General features: G+C 36.8%; 1 protein-coding gene across 2 annotated transcripts; it reads left to right on the top strand.

Moving 5' to 3' along the window:
- Positions 1-349: 349 nt before the first annotated feature.
- Positions 350-20,651, top strand: RXFP1 (relaxin family peptide receptor 1). 2 transcript variants are annotated; one of them, XM_062574723.1, is made up of 16 exons: positions 350-407; positions 1,285-1,390; positions 3,727-3,798; positions 5,411-5,482; positions 6,629-6,700; positions 7,379-7,450; positions 8,458-8,532; positions 8,834-8,905; positions 10,103-10,174; positions 10,741-10,812; positions 12,460-12,531; positions 14,604-14,675; positions 14,909-15,138; positions 17,084-17,494; positions 18,067-18,285; positions 20,002-20,651. In XM_062574723.1, the coding sequence occupies exons 1-16, from the start codon at positions 365-367 to the stop codon at positions 20,301-20,303; spliced, it is 2,034 nt and encodes a 677-aa protein (XP_062430707.1). In that variant the 5' UTR covers positions 350-364; the 3' UTR covers positions 20,304-20,651. The 2 variants fall into 2 exon arrangements, with proteins under 2 accessions (XP_062430707.1, XP_062430708.1); XM_062574724.1 differs by lacking the exons at positions 10,741-10,812; positions 12,460-12,531.
- Positions 20,652-21,008: the final 357 nt, after the last annotated feature.

The raw sequence follows: 21,008 nt of genomic DNA, 5'->3' as shown, positions 1-21,008 counted from the left end.
TGTCACAGAAAGTGTTGAGTTCTTGAAGTCAAGTGTTGAAAGAGTTGAGTGTTGAAAATAAGCTGACCATATTATGTAGTTTGCAATCTCAGTACCTATTGGTGATTAGGCATCCATGTAAAGGCACGAGCATTTAATATTCTGTGAAAAGTTCTTGAAAAATCGTGTTACTGCAGGCAAAGGACCATACAATGAAGATTAGTGAAGGTCCTATTTTGTATTATACCTTTAGAAAATATTTTGAAGCAATATTTTTCAAATATGTCTTCTATTTGATTTTTTGTTGTTGTTGTTGTTGTTAGGAGACAATAATGGATGGTCTCTACAATTTGATAAACATTATGCAAAAGACAGGTACAATAAAATGAAATCTTCGTACGCGTTTCAGACCAAGACACCTGAGTGCTGTGAGTATTTACAGGAATTATTTGTGTGATTATTACAGATGATTCCCAGAAGGAAACATACACCAAATATACTTATCTGAAATAGAAATATAGTGCAGTTTCATTTGTAGTAAAAGAGAATGACTGTCTCAGACTAATAAAGGCACTGAAACTCATTTGAGTTCTGCTAAGTGTGACTCATTTTCTGTAAAGGAAATACCAAAGATATATGTCAATTAGTAGGGCAATATAAATGTTTATCTGAGTATACTAATATAAGAGACCATGAAATATTCATCTTTCAGAATGAAATGAAAATAACCTCCCTTCAAATTCACTTCTTCACACATCAAATGATTCTCTTAAAAAAAAAACAAAAAAACAAAACAAAACAAAATCCCTCCACTTCTGTGGACATGTGTACAGATTCTCTGACTCTGTCCGCTCTAAGTACTAAGTTAAAGCGTAAAGTGGAGGGAAGAGAAAGCAAAGAAGAATTCCCAACCGGTTGTTACCCTGGTTGCACCTGACAGAACTGTGCTCACCCTCGTAGATGTAAGAGGACTGAATAATCAAAAGGACAGTCACAAAAATCTGAAAAAAAACCCACCAAACCAGATTCCAGTATCAAGTCTAAAGCGCTATTGCAAAAGCTGTTTTATAGAGGTCAGGAAGTAATAGATTTTTTTTTATTATTATCCTTTGTATTTTTTGTTGGGCTCTCCCTAAGTCTAAATCAATTACGTAAAAACAATGCAAGACTTAAACTAAATTCTGTTTTAACACAGTCTAGATGTGTTTGTGATAACTATTCTTTTACACCACATTTCTTTTCTCCTCATCTCATCGTACCCACCATCCTACCTTTTGCCACAACCGCGCTCTCGTCTCCATGCAGTGGCTGATTCTGTGCCAGCAGAATGCATGTGCCGAGGGCTCGAGATTGTCTGCGATGGTGCCAAATTACGTGCTGTCCCTTCTGTCTCTTCAAATATAACCATGATGTAAGTAGAGCAGAAAAGTGGTTGCGTGGTCTGTTCAGGGGTGAATATCAGTTCTCCATCCATTTTGCAGCTACAGCCTTTTAATTATGACCAGTTGGCTGAGCTGGTGTTTGTGAAAGCCTGTTGTCTCTCTCTGTTTATAATAATGGCCTGGACTAGCTACAGTTTTATAAAATTAAAAAAAAAAATCTTAGAGAAGTGTTTCCTTTTAAGACATAATGCTCAGAACCTTTTTGTTATTCTATGATCCTACCGATATTCCTATACTATATTCCTGCCAGTAAAGTTAATAAACTTTAATTTTGTAGAGTAACCTATCTGAGCAAATCTTTTCAGTTCTCATTTAGTGTCTCTGAATAGAACGTTATTTAGAAATACTTAATCTGAGCTGGGTCATCATACAAATAGAGAGATATAACTAAAGTTTTTGAACAGATTGGGGAATGGCTGATATTGCTCTTAGTTTATGCCTACCATTTTGAAAGACTTTTCTTTGTCATGAATAGCAGGTAGTATCAAATGTCCTTACTTGAGAATTTTTCCTGTAAAGCAAGGGTACAGATTTTTCCACTCAGTTCAAGTTTGTGGTCACGTGTGACTAAGGTTCTTGTTGGGCTGACGTTAGGTTCTGTTCTGCTTCACAACATCAAAATGTATGAATGTATATGTATTAAAACTGGCTTTTGGTGCAGAGTCAACACAGACTTCAAGAATAATAGCTCAGTCCTACCCTAAGAAAAAGCAATGATCTGTTCAGGTGACTTTGAGCTAGATTCTGTTCTAATTCAACTATGTCCTAAATGAGTTTTGTTCTCGTCAGGACAGTTGAGCTGGTGCCCAGTGGAGATGGAGGCGGAGGGACGCATGCACTGGGAAATAAGCTCTGTGTGTATTTGAACTTTGAAATAAGTCTGTGTTTTAGTTTATACTCAAATCTTTTTAACTTTTAGCTTTAACTAGTATCTTGTCAATTGTTCTGAGGAGATTGAAGAATAGTCCTTGATAATAAATACTGGGCTTACTGCTTAAATAAATACAAATATGGGCAGAGGTGGTGAATTCAGTTTCATTTTTCTTTTGCTGTTTAGCAGGGGGGGAAACTGCTCTTATTGAATAATAAAAGCGGCAATGCTGTAGGAACCCAGGGAAGTAGAAGTGGAGAGAGCACTGGCTTGCTGAGTCCAGGCTGTTGCAATCGTAGGCAGCCGTGCAGCAGCAGAGGACAAGACATGTGCTGCCTCCACCGAGCCCAGTGACTGCAAAATGACAGTCAGTAGAGCTGCAAAAGCATTCTCAGCTCTAGTTTGTTGCTATGCTCTAACCATGTTCCATAATCAAACCGCACCTTCCTTTTTCCTGGAGGAGGAGGTGGCGAGGGGGTAAGCGGAGGGAGGTGAGGCCATGCTGTCTCCTGGCTGCAGCTGCGTCTCGCAGCCCGCAGCGCCGGCATCACTGCGGCGCGGTGCTCACAGCGCAAGGGACGGGGTCCTCCGAACGCCTCCCGGGAAGGTGCTGAGAAATCTTCATCCGGTGTTATCTTCCATTCGCTATGCACTCAAGGATGCAAATGTCATAGGAACAGCTCGCTCTGTTCCCAGGGAATAGTAGACCTTATTTTTCTCATATCAGTTAACTACTGCCCTCCTGGCTGACTAATTAATGGTGAATGTTTGAAGGAAGCCTCTTGCCTCAGAAATGAAGAGTGTGATTCCCGCCCCCTGCCCCGACCTTCTAAGCAGGAAAACTGTTATCTTTTCACACTGATTTAGAAGCTCTTCTTAATTCTTTGGTGTGCCATGCAGCACATTTTTTGGTTCTCTTTCCTGGGTCGAAAGGTGATACCCTTTGTCTCACTTCACTAAAGTTAGTTTGTGATTTTTAATCATCAGGTTAGGGAGGATTGAGAGGGTACCACCTGCATGTGGAGAAGAAGGTGGGGACAACAGTGGCTTGTAAAAATGCAGCGAAAGATAAGAAATGCATCTATTCACAGTCTCCTCCTAATCCATTAATCCAAATTCATGTCAGGCATAATCCCTTTATTTTCACTGATCAGTGAAGTCAACTTTGATTTTGTTTAACATATTGCAGAGAGAGAATTTGACAACAAACAACATAGCTACTCTCACCTTTGGTTAATAAACCATACGCAGACACTCCTAAATATGTAAATTAACCTTTCTGGAAATACGCAATTTATTACAGAAATTTCTACCAAATTATTTACTGTGCGAAGAGATTTAACTAACTGAAGTCATTAGATTTACAGCAAACTGGATAAACTCACCCTCAGTATACTGACAGAGTAGTTTCACTGTATGTATTTGTTCCTGCAGGTCTCTACAGTGGAATCTGCTAAGGAAACTTTCTGCTGATATTTTCAGGAAGTACCAAGATCTTCAAAATCTGTAAGGGAGTCTTTTAATATAAAATCTCTATTGAGTCCCTTAAATATAATCTTTCTCTGTCTCTCACACACATGCATATGCTGAGCTTAACATACAAGGGACAAAACTTCAGTTTATTTTCAAAATTCTGTTTTATCTTTCCCTTAATTACATCTTCTAATTGTGTGAACTGTTTTCTTCAAACAGCTTGATTTAATATCTCTCTTCTTGCAACATCATGCGTTCTGTGTATTAAATTTTATTATCTTGCTTACTTTATACCAGAAAAATTACAAACTTCCATCATACCTTAAGAAAGTTATATTTATAAAGAGTAGTAATAAGTTACATGAAATGAAAGTAACTGAGTCCATTTACTCTGCTAAACGAAAGATTGAAAGCTGCCCGTTTTTGTAGGGAAGCATAGTTACCTGGCACTTAGGGTTATTCCTAATTATGCTTGGAATCACTTCAGTAGAGCCACAAGTCATTAGTTAATTACGGCAGTGTAGTACTGTGTATGCCGTATGATGTGTGACATGCGTGGTGTTCAAAAACGCACAGCCTTTAGTGAGCTGGATTTATGCAGAATTGGTGCAGTTAAGAAGCTAAAGGCAAAAGTGTAGAACAGGCTCTTATGTCACCAGTTTAAGGCAGTTACGCTCCTGGAAAACTTATCAGACTTTGCTGCAAACTGTGCTGTGCTGCAGCACCATCTTGCGTTCACAAAGGACCAAATTACCTTAAAGTCGCCAAAGGAACTTTTTATTATAAGAAAGACCTCCACAGCTATCTGTATAAAACATTTCTTTATAATATTAAGTAATTTCACGTATTTCTGATTTGTAACTGTATGTTTTCAAAAAGCTCTTGAGCAACATTTGACACAGTCCCATTTTGTACAAGTCAGATTTTGCACTGGTTTCACCAGGAATCCTTTTATTTACTGTGATTGAAAAGATTATTTTTTTTAATTTAAACTGATATTTTAAAGAACGCTCAGAGAGTAAAGCCATAATGTTTTATATTAACATTTTAAAAAGATTTAGCCTCGGTAGTTGATAATATGTTGGAACTTATTTGTCCATCAAGTTAGATAAAAAAAAAATAGAAGGAAAAAAGTTTAGTATTCTTTAGTTTACAGAAAATCAGCAAGTTTCATTTCACATTTCATTATATTATTTTAAAATGTGGCCTTTTGAAAATTTGATGATGGTATTTTAACAACTAGTGTAAATTTGATCTTTACTGTACAAAATTTTGCTGATTGCAGCAGGGTTGTAGCCAAGTATAAAGATCAGGTCACACAGACGAGACTTCAGGGTGAGGACCTAAAAGAGAATAAAACGGCATAAAAGCACTTCTTTTTTCATCTTGGGCAAACCATATATATGTTTGAATGAAGTTTGTAATTTTGCCATTTGTTTTTATTTCTCTTAGTGCGCCTTTGAAGTCTTTTGAAACTATTGCTGTGAGGTGGTGAGGTGATTATTGTGGAATTTAAGATGTAACACGTTTGACAGCTTATTTTCAAGTATCACACATGAATTCAATAGGTTTTAATTGGTTATTCATGCTTGCTTTGACTTTGCGTACTTGCAAAATTAATTGTTGCTGCTGCTTATCTTCTTAGGTATCTTCAGAATAATAAAATTAGAGCTGTATCTGAACATGCTTTCAGAGGTTTATACAATTTGACAAAACTGTGAGTATTGCTTTAAGAATATTGAAGTAAAGAGCAACAGGAACAGTTTTGAAAGTTGTTCTAGCTGTCTCTTTCGTATTTGTTTTAGTATTAGGAAAATGCAAAATGGTCCAAACCTTTAGCACAATAGTTTGACTGAGAAAACATAGATTAAGATCTGTTTGTGCAATATCTGTCCATGCACGTTCATGTGGCAGAAGAGTATTTGAAACTACAAAGACCGTATTTTACTCCTATTCCACAAATCTGCTGCATTTCAGAAGAAGAGAGTATGGTAGGTGTCTTGCATCGAATCAGTAAGAATGAAAAAGGAGTAAAGCAAGAAAGTCTGAGATGGACAAAACTCTTTAACGTTCTATTTTGGTTTAGAGAAGCAAACCAAGGCAAGCAGTGCCAGTAAAGAAATATATTATTTTTGTTTTGCAGCAACTTTATGTAATCTGTTTCTAACTTTGGAGGAAGTTGGCCAGAGAAAGAGATGATGTAGATAAGCTGCATTGTTAAGTGCAACTCTTTTTTTTTTTTTGCAGTGGTTTTAAAGGAAACATTTTAAAATGTTATTATGCATCTTATTTTTCCTTCACATGCATGTGGATGATTATCTGTTATTACACCTGCTGCTACCTTCCCAGACTATTTATAGTACCACTCTCAATTTCTTTTTAACTTGGTTCTGGTATTTAAATTTATGACTAATGTCTTTAGCAAACACTGAATTTGATCCCAACACAATTTCTGGAATTATTCACTCCACAGAAGGAGACTGGAACAGGTCTCAAATATAACACAGTGATAGTGGTTAGGCTGTTGTGGGATTGTGGGGGTGGGGTGGGTTTTTTGTTTTGTTTTGTTTTGTTTTTAGATAGGACAAAAATACGCAGATTTGTGTACCTTGCTTTGGCATTTCTATGAAAGACAGGTCTGCACATTTTCTGCTCTCATAGACACTGGCTTTCTGAGAGACAGACAGATGCAGACTGGAAACACATATGAATTTTTCTATTATACTTAGTGGGTTCTTTTCAAAGAAAACTTTCCATAATCATGAAAAAATTATTGGCACTATGATAAATTATAAAGGAAAAACCTTAAAATTCCTTTTCACATATCTGCCTTCACATAACCAAGCCTTCTATTCATTTTCAGGTATCTGAGTCACAACAAGATAACCAGTTTGAAGGCTGGTGTTTTTGAAGATCTCCATAAGCTAGAATGGCTGTATGTTGTTTTCTTATTTGTATGTTTATTTTCTCGAGGAATAATTAGAGCAATACAAAGAAACATTGCTTTTATTTTTGTGCATAGTGTTATTTTGTACTAGAAAATAACTAAGGAACTCCTGTTGTGCTCCCTGCAGAGAAAATGCAATTGACTTTAGTGAAAGCAGAAATTAGTCCTTGGGTCTTAATGATTCAGATGACTATAACTTATTTTACAATAGCAAATATTATTAGGAATAACTGTTTATTACAGAATAATACATGAAATAACTCAGCTGCTACTAAATAACTCAGACTGTACTAAACACTAGAAATTGAAGTTTTGGAGAGGTCTTTCCCTGCACACAGTGCTTGATGTATTTTAAAAACTGACATGAAAATGGTTTTCTTTAATTGAAATTAATTACTTCCTGTAAGCTAAAAATATTTCAAAAACTATTTGAACTGGGAAAGTGAATTAATTTGATCAATACTCTGACCATCTGTGGAGTGGTGCTTTTTTTTTTTTTATTTTTTTTAAGTAGGGCTTTTAAATAGTAAGTCTTAATTTTTTTTTCTTTTTTAGTAATGGGCATTTGAAGAAAGCTGCTTCTAAGTAGGCTATTTTTTAATCATCTGTTCTATTTAAGACCCTAGTCCTTTGTCAATCTGAGATACGCTTTGCTCTAATTTGTAGGATAATTGAAAATAATAGGATCAATCGGATCTCTCCGCTAACATTTTACGGACTCAGATCACTTATTCTTCTGTAAGTATGGAATAAGAACCGAGAGAGTCACTTAAAAGAACAGAAAGAGTAGACAAATTAGGAAGTATGTTTGCGATGACCGTGTAGGCTCACCACACTGTGCTGCTTGCTGCTCTAGTGGAGTAGTGGAGCGTGTTTTCCAGAAGCCTAGCCAGCCTGTGGAGCCCATCTTCTCGGGGCTTGTTACGTAGACAGGTTGCCTGGAGGTGGTTATGAACCGCTAGAATCGGTGGGAACAGAACTGCTCTTACGCAAGCCGCACTAGGGACCAAGCAGGGGATTCTCCACCTGCGGAAATGGATTTACGATCAATGTCCCCGGCAAACGCTGAGCTTGCTCCCCGGGAGATCCGAGGGGAACTGGAACAGGCCTGAATTATGGCACTGTGAAGACAGCTAGCCGGCTGGGTTTCTTACCGCCAGGCGCGCCCTGCTAGGGCAGGAGGTTTTTGACAGCAACCGACATACAGGAGCTGAAAAGTTACATGGAGGCAGGTGGAAAAGGAGAGAAAAAGCACCGTGGCTCCCGCCGGTCGAGGAAATGGCAGCTGCGGCGGTGGGCGCCGAGGGGCAGGGGGAATGGATACGGACGGCGGGGACGGCGGCCTCCTGCGGCCGGGCCCTGCCCGTAAGCTGCCGCCGGCGCCCGAGCCCCCTTTGCCCGCCTCCCTCCATCGCCCCGCTCCGCTGTGGCTAACGGAGGTCACGTGTTAGGAAAGAATGGTCAAAGCATTTGTGTCGGCTTGCTGTGGTTTATTTAAATAACTATCTGTTTATTTAACAGATCTGAACTATATTCACCTAGTCAGTAATAAGTTAAAATAGTATTCCACAGAATGTCACAGGGAATATATGGAAGTTTAAAAAGGGAACGCTGCCTCTAAAACTGTGAAAAATGATTCAGGCTTTGACTGGCTTTTGTTCAACAGTACAAACAGAAAAGACAATCTTTTCTATAATGTAATTTTCTGCAAATATAGCCAGCTATGCTGTTTTTCTTTTCTCCAGAGTGATGATGAATAATTCTCTTGCTCGTTTGCCCAATAAACCTCTGTGCCAATACATGCCGAGACTAAACTGGCTGTAAGTCTACCTTTATTTCACTAGAAAAACATGATTATGTTGTCCTTGAATGGCATTTCCATAGCAGTTCTTCTAATAGAGCACTGGAACGATGTTACAGAATACCTACTGGTTCACGGTAGGCTTGATGACCTGAAGTCATCAGCTAAGTGTGTAGAAAAGTTAGATGTCTGATTATGATTCTCTTTTGTGAAATCATGAAGTTCTAGTGAGATTTTTTTCTGTTTTTGTAACTATCTTAGAATAATTGTCTGATTGAAGCTAATTTTTTTTCAATGATTTTTTTTTTAATATATCCCAGGGATCTTGAAGGCAACCATATCCATTATTTAAGAAACGTCACTTTTATCTCCTGCAACACTCTAACTGTACTGTAAGTAATAGCACATGCTGGACAACCCGAATTAGACATATTTGTGCTGAACAACAGTCAAGTTATCCGTAAAAGCTAATATAAAAATTTTCTAAATACTGCATGGTATTAGATCTTGATTTTAATTTGCTCAGATATTTAGATCTTGATTTTAAATGCTCAGTTTTAATTGAACATGATATAGAATAACCACTGTTTAAATTTATAGCAATTTTCAGTGCCAGTAAATGCAATTAAACTTCACTGAAGTGATTTTGACTGATACAAAGATTTAGGTATTTTTTTCCAATTTCTTACTTGGAAAAGAAGACAAAAATCTTTTAATAGAAAGAAGCAAACGTATTTAAACATACAAAATATGTATCTCACTTATTTAAGAAGCTTGGCTGGCTAGCTCATCAATTGAAGAAATTTCCCCTAAGTTTCCTTCATGGTGTTGTAGTTATTCAGAAAATCCCTTTGACCTTTTGGTAGCTTAGTAGGCTCCACAATGGCTGTCACTTGCAGTCCTTACCTCTTCTGCAGAACTCATATTCCTGGCTTTCTCTTTGATTATAAAATTCAGGTTGCACATTAGAGGACCAAGCCCAGTGCCAGGTGAAATAGGAGCGAAGGAAAGGTTGCACAACCATGTGCCTGTGTCCAGTATGCTGTTAGATCACAAGTCTTCCATCCCACTTAATCTTTCTCCTCCTCACAGGAAATTCATACCTGCATCCTACGTGTAGAGAGAAGGCTTAGATGAGTGAAAAACACTCAAATTAAGACCTGGCTAAGGAAACTTACCAGAAAGATTGGGATTTGAATGTTCAGACTTTAGCAAAGAATTATTTTCATTCCTAAAAAATACCTTGAATTCTCAAACAACCATTAGTTACTATTATTGTACTGCCCTGTAGGCATATAAAAAAAATCAAGATTCTTTTGACATTTCTGTACAGTTTCAGTTGTCAGTAGATACCAGTACAACTGAATGAACATACAGTATTTTCACAAACACATGCATGCATAGGCAACAGAAGTTCTTTATCAAATACTAAAATTGTGAGCTTTTAACTGATTAGCTTGTTAACTGAATTAATGAGGCAGATATCTGAAGATGCAGATAAGAGTGAATTTTAAAAGTTTATGCAAAGTTACCCCAGAAAACTAATAGATTTCAAGAAACAGCAGTATAAGCTTGTCTTTTCCTTTCAGGGTGATGAGACGAAATAAAATCATCTCCTTAAATGAAAACAGCTTTTCTTCTCTCCAGATGTTAGATGAATTGTGAGTTGATTTCTTCTCTTATTTATAAAAGTGAACAAGTTTTATAATTTACATTAAAACTGTGCATTTTATGCATTTACTGTGAGTTCTGTTTCTTAAAATATAATGTACAGATAACATCCATCCTCTGTTTTATTCCAAATATTTAACAAAGAAGAAATCGTCAAAAAAATACATACTCTGAGTATCAACAATATTGCTCTTTTGCTCGTAAGATTGTTATGCTGCCTGAATAAAGTCATATTAATGATGTATCACACTCTTGGTTGTGTGTGCCTTCAATATCTTTGAAACAAGTCTGCCAGTTGCAGTCAGATTGAGACCTTTACTCCTCTGTCCAATGACCTATCTGAACTAACCAAAGAGGAGTCTAATGGATCATGTTTTCCATCTTGTGTTTTAACAGCATTCTTTTATAGTCCAACTTTCCGATAACCTATATAGCAACATAATATTCTACTTGGTAAATAGAATGAAACTGTATCTCATGAAATTATAAAACTTTTTTGTATAATTATTGAATCTACTAAAAACTTACTATATCCCACCTATGGCTGTTTCCACAGAGACCTGGCTGGCAACAGGATTGAATCACTTCCTCCATATGTATTTAAGGATCTAAAGGAGCTTTCACAACTGTAAGGGGGGTTCATTATTATTATTTTATATAATTGCATGTTATTCATTCAATATGATGTTTTCAGTCATGAATGCTGGGAAGGAAAAGAGCATCTTTGTTCATATGGCTCATTTAAGCTCTGCCTAAAAAATACTTACTGGAAATAACAGTTTTATATAACATTTTGTCTTGAATAATTTTGTAAATGATGTACATTGTCATATCCAAAAAGACAGCAAGTTCTCCCTTTTCTAGATCTTATTAGTATATAAAAAATGAGCTATGCTGGTTTTATCAGGATAATCCAGTAATTTTGATAGAGATTTTTAATGTAGTATCAGGATTTGGCTCTAAAAGTAGAACTACCATAAATATGTAAGAGCATCGTGGAGGTGCCTTGTTAGCAACTAGTTCTTTCTTGTAAGAGGAATGAAACTCTTTTTTCCTGTTAAGCGTCTCTCAAATGCTACTACTAGAAAAGAGGCTGGTTACTGCATTTTCCTTGGCTTTTAACTTCAGAAGGACAGAAGTGGAACAAATCCTTCTTTGATTGCTTTAAAGAAAAAGTGTAAACAGTAAGACCAAGAAAGGCCTGCAGCTGTGAATATGGGACAGAGAAAGAGCAGCTCCTGGTAATGGAGACAACAGCATCTAAGCATCAGAGAGAGAGCACAGTCCTCAGCATTTCTAATTAGCTACCCCACGGCTTCATCCTGCCTGTTGAGAACACCGTTATTAGATACCCACGTGTTGGACAGGGAACCTACATGCCGTATCAGGACAGGGGGTTCTCTGCAGAATCCAGAGAGTTTGAGTTGTTTCTAGACGTAGCCAAAACAGATACCAATGAGAAAAGTTCATGATGGGAAAAAGAAGAAAAACTCGGCGTGGAGAGTCCAGCCCCAAATACGCATTTCTGTGGGGACAGGAACTGAGAGGAAGTGGAAGGAGTCCCAGTCTTGCTTACGTAATCTGGGAGAGACATGAATGGCAAAATTTAAAGACCTTTCAGAGCACAGACGTGCGCCCTTAATCCTGCCTGGGTTCTGCGTTTTGATTTTAAGCAAGGTGGGAGGAAATGGGCAGCAACAAAGCTCCCTCATGAACATACTATTCGTATGTACGCCATGTAGTTTTTGAGAACGTATCCCTACTTTGCTGGTGCCCTAAGCAGTTGTTTCACTAGAGAATAACTTCCTGAGCAAAGCGCCTCATTACCATTTGTGTCAGGTACAATTGCAAAATCCTGTCAGCATATAAGGAAAAGTTACACAGAAAAAAAGGCAATATATCTAGAAATGTGTTTGTGCTGAGTGACAGCAACTGACTCTGTTGTTACATTCCATTCCCTCTGTCTCTTTTTGAAGACACAGAAACAATCATGAAAAATAAACCTGTAATTTTTAAAAATACATGTAGTTCAGTTAGGTTCTTTTGAATAAAAAACAAGTCCAAAAAGTTTAATAAGAAAGTATTCCTATAGTCAAAATTCTAAAGCATAGGCTAGTTTTTCCACCGGTTTAGTAAGCCAAAAAATGGTATGCCAGTACCATGAGTCCTTATTGCAGGACTGAAAATGCAAATGGATTATATAGTTTGACTTTATCTTTAGAACAAGCTGTAATGAACATGTACAAAAATACTTATGTTTATGTTGTATTTACAGGAACCTTTCTTATAATCCAATCAAGAAAATACAAATGGACCAGTTTGATTTTCTAATTAAACTCAAATCTCTGTAAGTATCAATTTTTTTATGTACAAGAATCTTAGCTATATTTTCTTTGTGATTATGCAAATGTCCTTCTAGAAGGAAATTAATTAGAATTTTTTATAAGAAATCACATTTGAAATATTTTGCATTTATTGATGTTGCTCAACAATTTGAACCTGAATAACTACTAACAATATTTAAATTTTCCTTCCTGAAAATACCAGCTTTGTAAGGGAAATTATTCCAACACAAAGGGATCATAAAACCAGCTTTACAAATAACATAGCATATTCCATTATTACAGAGTGAGATTAAAGCAAATTCATGTGATTGGTGCCAGATAGCCATACAGCTCCTAAATAAGTTATTACAGCAGCCAAATTCAAAACCCATTTTCAACTTCACACAACTTGTACTTAGAACGTAAGGGTCCTATAAGGCCCAACTGGGGCTAATAGCACAGGGAGAGATACAAGTAGAATATGTAGGGGCAGTAATTTGAAAGGAATTTGGTATATGCACAAGTTCGATTAGGACATATTTAAATTCTTACAAAGTTTATTGCTTAAGCTGTGAAAAGAATAATATAAATTGAGTAAAATCCAGCTGTCCTTTCAGAGGGTGGGTCTTCCTCAAATATTTTTGAAGAGCGCAAAGGGAGCTTTTAGCAGGTGCACTAACACAGCAACTCTGACATAAATTTTGCAACCACAGTGCTGAAAGTATGTGACAGCGCGGTGACAGACTTGCAAAGCTCAAATCATCCTGTGGTAGATTAAACCTGTCGCGATAGGCCTCCGCATGTCTCTCCACTAACCAGCTCAGCAGAGCACAGCATTGGCTCTTGTTAGTAATCATTGGAAAATGGGTATGGAGAACCAAAAAGAAATGTGTCCTGGGATAGGAGAGTGATAGGAGATTATTATTTCAACCCTGAGTTGTAGCTAGAAGCAATTGTGCAGATGCCTTTGTCAGTCCAATTCTCGTACAGTGATTTGGAATCCAGTGCCCAAATGCAAGTAAATTTGGCAAATCACTAAAGATTTGAAAATATCAAATCTCTACAAGCCTCATTCAAATAAGCAGTTGAGCACAGGTAAAAACAGTTAATTAGTACTTCCCTGAAAGTCAGGATGCAACATATACTTTAGTCGTTACTTAACACCAAAGAATCCATGCACTTGAATGAGCAGGAGCTTCCAAATATGCAAGATAACAAAGTCAATAAACCTTGATAAAGACTTTGTTTCCTACAGATCTATTTATCTTCAGCACTCTGCTTATAGAACACAGGTTGCTTGTTTCCTACTTTGAAATAACAGGAGTAGCTGGGGACAGCGTGCCCCCAGGTTTACTCCAAAGCTTAGACAAAAACAAGTTTCCATGTTTAGGCCTTATATTTTTCTCCTCGCAAGACTGCCCACCAACCCAAATTTGTATATTTACATTCCATATTCCTCTAATTTATACCATTCACCAGAAAACTGAAGTTCAATTAGAACAACTTGTACAATTACACTTCACTGATCTGACACTGCAGGGGAAATAATACTGCAATTTTTCTTATATTAAACAAAATTTAAAATGAGAAAACCCATCTGTGTTGCAAGGAAGCCCTTGCACACAGTATTGTGCGTACCAGTTTCCTGCTGCTCCTAACACAATAAAAAGTGAATTCCTGCAGCGGCTTGTTTGTCTGGTAAGCACTCTCTGGGATAAAATAAAGAGGAGAAATGTAAAATATTGCTATTGGAACAAGTTACTATTTTCCCAGAGATGATGAAAGAACATGAGTAGATCAATACTTTGGAAGGGCAACATAATAATTGTAAATTGTACTGCTGAGAACACTAAAAGAGCCTCCTTTTTGCTTTTGGAAGAACAGTGAGTTTATTAGAACTAACTGCAATTCATTTTATTTCATTTTAGCTTTTATGTAGATTTCCATTTAAGTTTCAAAGGGATGGCAGATTAGATGCAATTGAAGTTCATCTCTAGCTTCATATAATCATAGGAGCACAATTATACACTCAATAAGCTTGTTGTTTTGCTACTGAGTTTGTATTGCCTTTTTATTGAGAGTATATTGTTTACAGCAGCTTAGAGGGTATTGAAATTGGAAACATTCAGAGAAGAATGTTCAGACCCCTTAGAAACCTTTCCCATATGTAAGTAGATTATTCCAGTTTGCTTTCTTTGAATTTTACAGTTTACAAAATATTGAATAATTAAAAGCAAAAGTGTATGAAACTTGGCATATAATCAATTGTCCAACTTGACAATTTTTAATTAGTTTTTCTTCTTTCAGAATATGGACTTTTTGTTCTAAATATTTATTAGACATCTTTACTATTTTGGTAACCAAACTGAAAATCTCTCTTATTTTTTTTCTCACAACTAGATATTTTAAGAAATTCCAGTACTGTGGATATGCCCCTCACGTACGCAGCTGTAAGCCTAATACTGATGGGATTTCATCCCTTGAGAATCTTTTAGCTAGCATTATACAGAGAGTGTTTGTCTGGGTTGTGTCTGCCATCACTTGCTTTGGAAATATTTTTGTTATCTGTATGAGGCCTTACATCAGATCGGAGAATAAGCTCCACGCCATCTCAATAATGTCCCTCTGCTGTGAGTATTCCATGTAGAAGAATATTACTTCAGTTTGCTCATAGTGAATGACAATACAGAATACTGTGTCTTGCACACCATGAAGTCTTGTTAGATAATGCCTTGGGTCAAAAACAACAACCTGTTGATAAACTCCAAAGCTTTCACATCTGATTTTACTGCTATAGACAGTGTGTTAAATTCCCACTTTCTCCAGTAAAAAAGAGATAAAATTCTAAATTTTTCAAAGGACCATAAACCTAGATTTTACTATGTAATTATGAGTAAATAGTAATTTGTGAGTGTAAATATTATTTGTGTTCAAGATAGTTATTCTCATTCTTTTTCTGCATGAGCAAAGAGTTGCTTGTGCAAATACAGAAAATCAGTCACTCCTAGCTCTCCAATATTGAGGCTTATGTTTCTTATTTTAGTCCAAAAAGCAAGACATTCTTACAGACAAACTACCTGGGAGTACAGTTGTTATAAACTCAAGTTCCCTGTATTTAGTTTTGATACAAGGGCATCTGTCTAAACTTACATATTGCACAAAGTTGGTTTGGTTGCATTTTCAAAGGTACCACAGAATCACTGAATGGATGAGGTTGGAAGGGGCCTTTGGAGATCATCGAGTCCAACCTCCCTGCTCAAGCAGGGTCACCTGGAGCATGTTAGACAGGGTTGCATCCAGGCAGGTTTTGAATATCTCCGGAGAAGGAGACTTCACAACCTCTCTGGGCAACCTGTTCCAGTGTTCTGTCACTCTCACAGTGAAGAAATTCCCCCTCATATTCAGGCAGAACTTCCTGTCAACTGTGTATAAAATAAGAATGTGGCATTTCTAAATACAGCATGCCCATGATTGTGAAACTCTGTTGGCTTTTTTAACCACTGGAAGCAACACAGAAGAACACCATAGAAGAATTCTAGCCAAAATATCAGAGAAATCTTCAGGTCTGTGTTGACAGCTCCTCTTTTCTCCCTAGGGCTAATATTACAGAAACGCTCAGCGTTAAGCCTTGTCTTAGAAAGCCTGTACAAAACAGCCTAGAGGAAAGAGAGGAGAAATCATGATATTTCAATGTATCTAAAACGCAAGCAACACTTGTTGTCCTCCTAGTTGCAGAAGGTGACTTGAAAGTGAGAAGTAAATGCATCATTAATGCTTAGAATTAACCAGATCTCCAAATTTAATGTTTCTTAAGCCAATGAGTTTTAAGCCAACGTCATAATTTGGGGGGGGGGGTCAAACACATGTCTGAACATGTGGGATCCTAAAGGGTCTACAACAGTAACAATCACTGTAACGCTCAAAAGGAGCCTGAAGAACATCAGAGAGATCCCTGTGGCATTATTCCAGATGTGCACAGGAGCTTGCCTTTGCATTCTGCCTTTCACTGCTAATCTAATGAGAAGCAGGTTCGGTCTTGTGTGGGTTTGCTGAGTACTTTCAAGTCGTGTTAAAGGACTGTGCACATTATTTCAGAAAGATTAAAAGGTGGCCAAATCAGAACTAAACGTTTGAGTCCAGCAGCATTGCTCTACTCAAAGCAAATTATCTGCAAGCCAAATGTCAAAAGGAGACCTATCCAAAAAAAAAGGTTGCAAGAATATTTCTGTAGCTGAAAGTGTGTCTTTTTCTATCCGCAAGATCATTTTATTTGAGCTTCAGAATATCAATTTGGAAACAAGTATGGAAGACAGAAAATCAGTCCAACAGATGAAAATTTGAACAAAAATGAGTAACAAAAAAGGAGGAGTAGAACTTAATTATACTATCTTAATTATAATTCTCAATAGCATTCTAACTATAATACTGATTTTATATCTATCTACATATTAGCTGCCACCTGTAATTCCAATTTCGCATATACATCTTGGTATGTCTGTTTTTCAATATACATACACACAAAGAGAATGGAAAATTCAGATGTGTGAATAATGATGCTAAGCACTATGCCCACAGGTGCTGACTGTCTGATGGGAATATATTTATTTGTGATTGGAGCTTTTGATCTTAAATACCGTGGAGAATACAACAAGCACGCTCAGTTATGGATGGACAGTATTCATTGTCAGTTGGTGGGATCGCTGGCTATTCTGTCTACAGAGGTGTCAGTTTTACTGTTGACTTACCTGACTCTGGAAAAATACATCTGCATAGTTTATCCTTTTAGGTTTTTGAAGCCCAGAAAATGCAGGACAATTTCCATTTTGGTTCTTATTTGGATAATTGGGTTTGCTGTTGCTTTTATTCCACTGAGCAATAAGGAATTTTTCAGGAACTACTATGGCACCAATGGTGTCTGTTTTCCTCTTCACTCAGAACAATCAGAAAGTTCAGGAAGTCAGATTTATTCTGTTGTCATTTTTTTAGGTAAGTTGCATTTCTTCTTTATAATGATTACAGCTATAATGAGCCTAGTTTTCAAACAAATATGACAGTTTTGTAGTGATGTTCACAATTCATATTCAGATGCTCCCGTGGGTACTTCAAGACTTTTTCCAGACTGAGTATTTCACATTAGATAGATACTTAAATATCTTAAAATCCATAAAGAGCTCAGAAAGTAGAAAGAAGTTAGATCCATTAAGTACCTGAATAAATAGATATTGTCAAGGAAGTAGAGAAATGTTAAGACTAGGGAACTAGTTAATTTGGATCTGATGGCAACCATTGATCAAGTGATGGTAATTAATATAATAAATATATTAATAAATATAATAAACTTATTAATAAGTGATGATAATTACTATACTTGAGTATAGGCAATAGGCATTCTAAGTGAAGAAAGATTGTTTGACCTCTTAATTCTCATAGACTAATAGTTTAGAGAAAAGATTCCCTTTTACAACCTATCCCTGATGTTCCCCAATATACAAATAAGTGATATGTGGAATTGCCATTATGCTCTCTAAGAATAAAACTAATTTTAACTTCTTAAACAGGTGTAAATTTGGCAGCTTTTATCATCATTGTGTTTTCCTATGGAAGTATGTTCTACAGTGTTCACCAGACAGCTATTACGGCTACTGAAATTCGGAATCATATTAAAAAAGAAATGACCCTTGCTAAACGTTTTTTCTTCATTGTATTTACTGATGCACTGTGCTGGATACCCATTTTTATTTTGAAACTGCTTTCTTTACTTCAAGTAGAAATACCAGGTAAGTTCATTCTTTTGTGCAGTTGTTCCAACTGCCTTTATTTGAAGCCTGTTATTCTTAATTTAGAAGAAAAAGAATATATTGAATTATATTGCTATAATGAACTGTGCACTATGTATCTCTTTATATAATGCACACATATACTATAACAAACTATATAATCCATTATATTACTACATTGAACTAGTATATTCATCAAAGATTAGTCACCTGTACTGAAGTCTGCCAGGGCAACAAAAATTCAAATCTTTAAAGTCTGTCTCTATTGACTATCTATAAAATATACAAAATGTATTTGAAAACCAAGTTTAAACTTGTTGGCTTTTCTCATCTTACGGCTTTTAATAGTTCTACTACCTGAATATAGTTCAAGACAGTATAAAATTTCCTACCTTGATTTCATGATGATTTTTTTCCCTGAAAAAACATTCCTTTTGCATACCAATGCTTATAGTTGAAAACATCAGTTATATAAGGAAGTCTTCTTAAAGCTTTTATCTTAAGATGTGAATAAATTTCTGTGTGTGAATAGCACACCTTAAAAAGTAAAAAAATTAAACCTTATTTTTTCCTTTTCTTTGCAAAAAGTACACACTAGGAAAACAGACTCGTTAGGTAGGGCTTGTAAACCCTGTTGGAAAGAACATGTTAGTATGAACAGTGGTAGCAGCAAGACTGTCAGACTCTACTGTGTGAAGTTACATACAGATACATAGCACTACACATAAACACACCCACCCACCCACCTCACAGATGTATTGGTGAGAAAGTGTTTTAGCTTTGTCTGATGTTCTGGCTAAAAGCCTTGGAGTTATCTTTTGAAAGTTTTGACTTAAATGTCTGAAAGTTATGTTGATTGTGTACAAATAATTTCAATTATACTGAATCTTCAAAAATGCTTTATCATGAAGTTATCCAACCACCTAAAAGACTTGAATTTTTAAAGAAAGTATTGTGGAAAAAATAGAACCGATGTCTGCCCTCGGGTAATGAGCTGACTTATCTCCCAAAGAGTAAGAATGAGAATAGGGTGTTGGGAAAATCCACATAGAGCCTGGCATAGACAGGAGAGAACAGGAAACCTCGGTGTATGTATAGGAAGAAGTTATGAAACATGGAGACCCTTACCAGCAGAGCAAGAAGGAAATAAGGATGTACACAGTGCACTTTGCATGGGAAAGAATGGAAAACTGGTACAGATGAGCACAAACTTCTGAGGGTAAAGGGATTGGAGGATATTGCTTTGGTGGAGGATGGGACATCAGGGACATAGTTGTAATTAGGATTAACTGGGGGAAGTGGATGGGGAATGTAGATCACAGGAAGAGATAGGGAGCAAACAAGATACAACCAGATGTGGGGCAAATAAATGTAGCTCAACTAGAACAAAAAGTATGCTTGGGGGAAATAGGAATCTTTGTTACAGAAGTCATAAAAACTTGGGAGGCAAATGGAATTACTGGGAAAGTGAAAATTGTTCAGATTTGCAGGGAGTGCTTGAAATAGAGGAGGGCAATATCGAGGATTGTGTTGTGACTGTGTCACAACAATACTGTAACCTGAACTCGCCCCAGACGTGCATGACCTCGCAAGCTTCTGGACCACAGCTTTTAAAAGGAAGCTGCACCTCAGCAGCATGAAATGCTTGTATTGATTAATGAGTACAAACACTACTACATACTACAGCTTCTTTTTTTTCTTTTCCCCCTCCTTAAGGTACCATAACTTCTTGGGTGGTGATTTTTATATTGCCAATAAATAGTGCTTTGAATCCTCTTCTCTACACTCTGACTACACGACCATTCAAAGAAATGATTCATCAGGTCTGGTATAATTACAGACAAAGAAGATCCAAAGGAGGCAAGGGCAGTCAGAAAACATATGGTCCATCATTCATTTGGGTAGAGATGTGGCCAATGCATGAAATCACACCAAAGCTATCAAAGCCTATTCTTTGTACAGACTCCTCTGAAACATCAGCAACTACACAGTCAACCAGACTAAATTCGTACACATAAATACATCTTGAACCTTCAAGGTGACATCTGCACTGTTAGCTTCACATACGTGGATTTACTGCTTTACAGCGATAAGAAAAACAAGGGGAACACAGCGATCCACCAGAACCAGAAGTCAAAGAAAGAAGATGATAGATCAGTGTGCCTACTTGCAGGTAAAACTGGTATGAAAATAATTTTCCCATCTTGCAACAGTTCTGACGTTTTGACAGCTTGTCCTTGATCAGGATAAAAAGTCAGTCTTTTTTTTCCCCTCCTTCCTCCTCTCCAAGAGCATTTAGTGTGAGACTGACAAATAGAGGACTGTCAGTCTTCATAGGTGTCATGGCATCTAAATTTTAATCACCTTGTGCATCTAATAAAATGCATTATGTTTAAAATAATTTAGGAAGCATAACCATTCAGCAATTCTTGGAGTAGTGCTGTACTCCCTAGTGTCACAAGGGTAAAATCATTTTACCTCACCTACAACAACTGTCTTTGTACACAGAGAAGGGTGTAAGGATCAGGTAGAGGCAGTTTCTTCACATGTACTTACTGAAGAGAACATTTTCCATTACAAGTTACTATGACTTCCTTAGTTCTCCTCTAATACTGCACTCTCAATTCAGTGGCTTTGAAGCCCAAGATAAAAGAAATGCCTCTTCTGCATTGAGGATTTTGAAGCTTTTTAAAACAAACTTAAAAGGCACTTCTGATGTTTGC

Source organism: Rhea pennata, chromosome 4, assembly GCF_028389875.1.
Source record: "Rhea pennata isolate bPtePen1 chromosome 4, bPtePen1.pri, whole genome shotgun sequence".
In the NCBI taxonomy this organism is placed as follows: Eukaryota; Metazoa; Chordata; class Aves; order Rheiformes; family Rheidae; genus Rhea; species Rhea pennata.
This window is presented reverse-complemented; position numbering and strand designations above follow the sequence as displayed.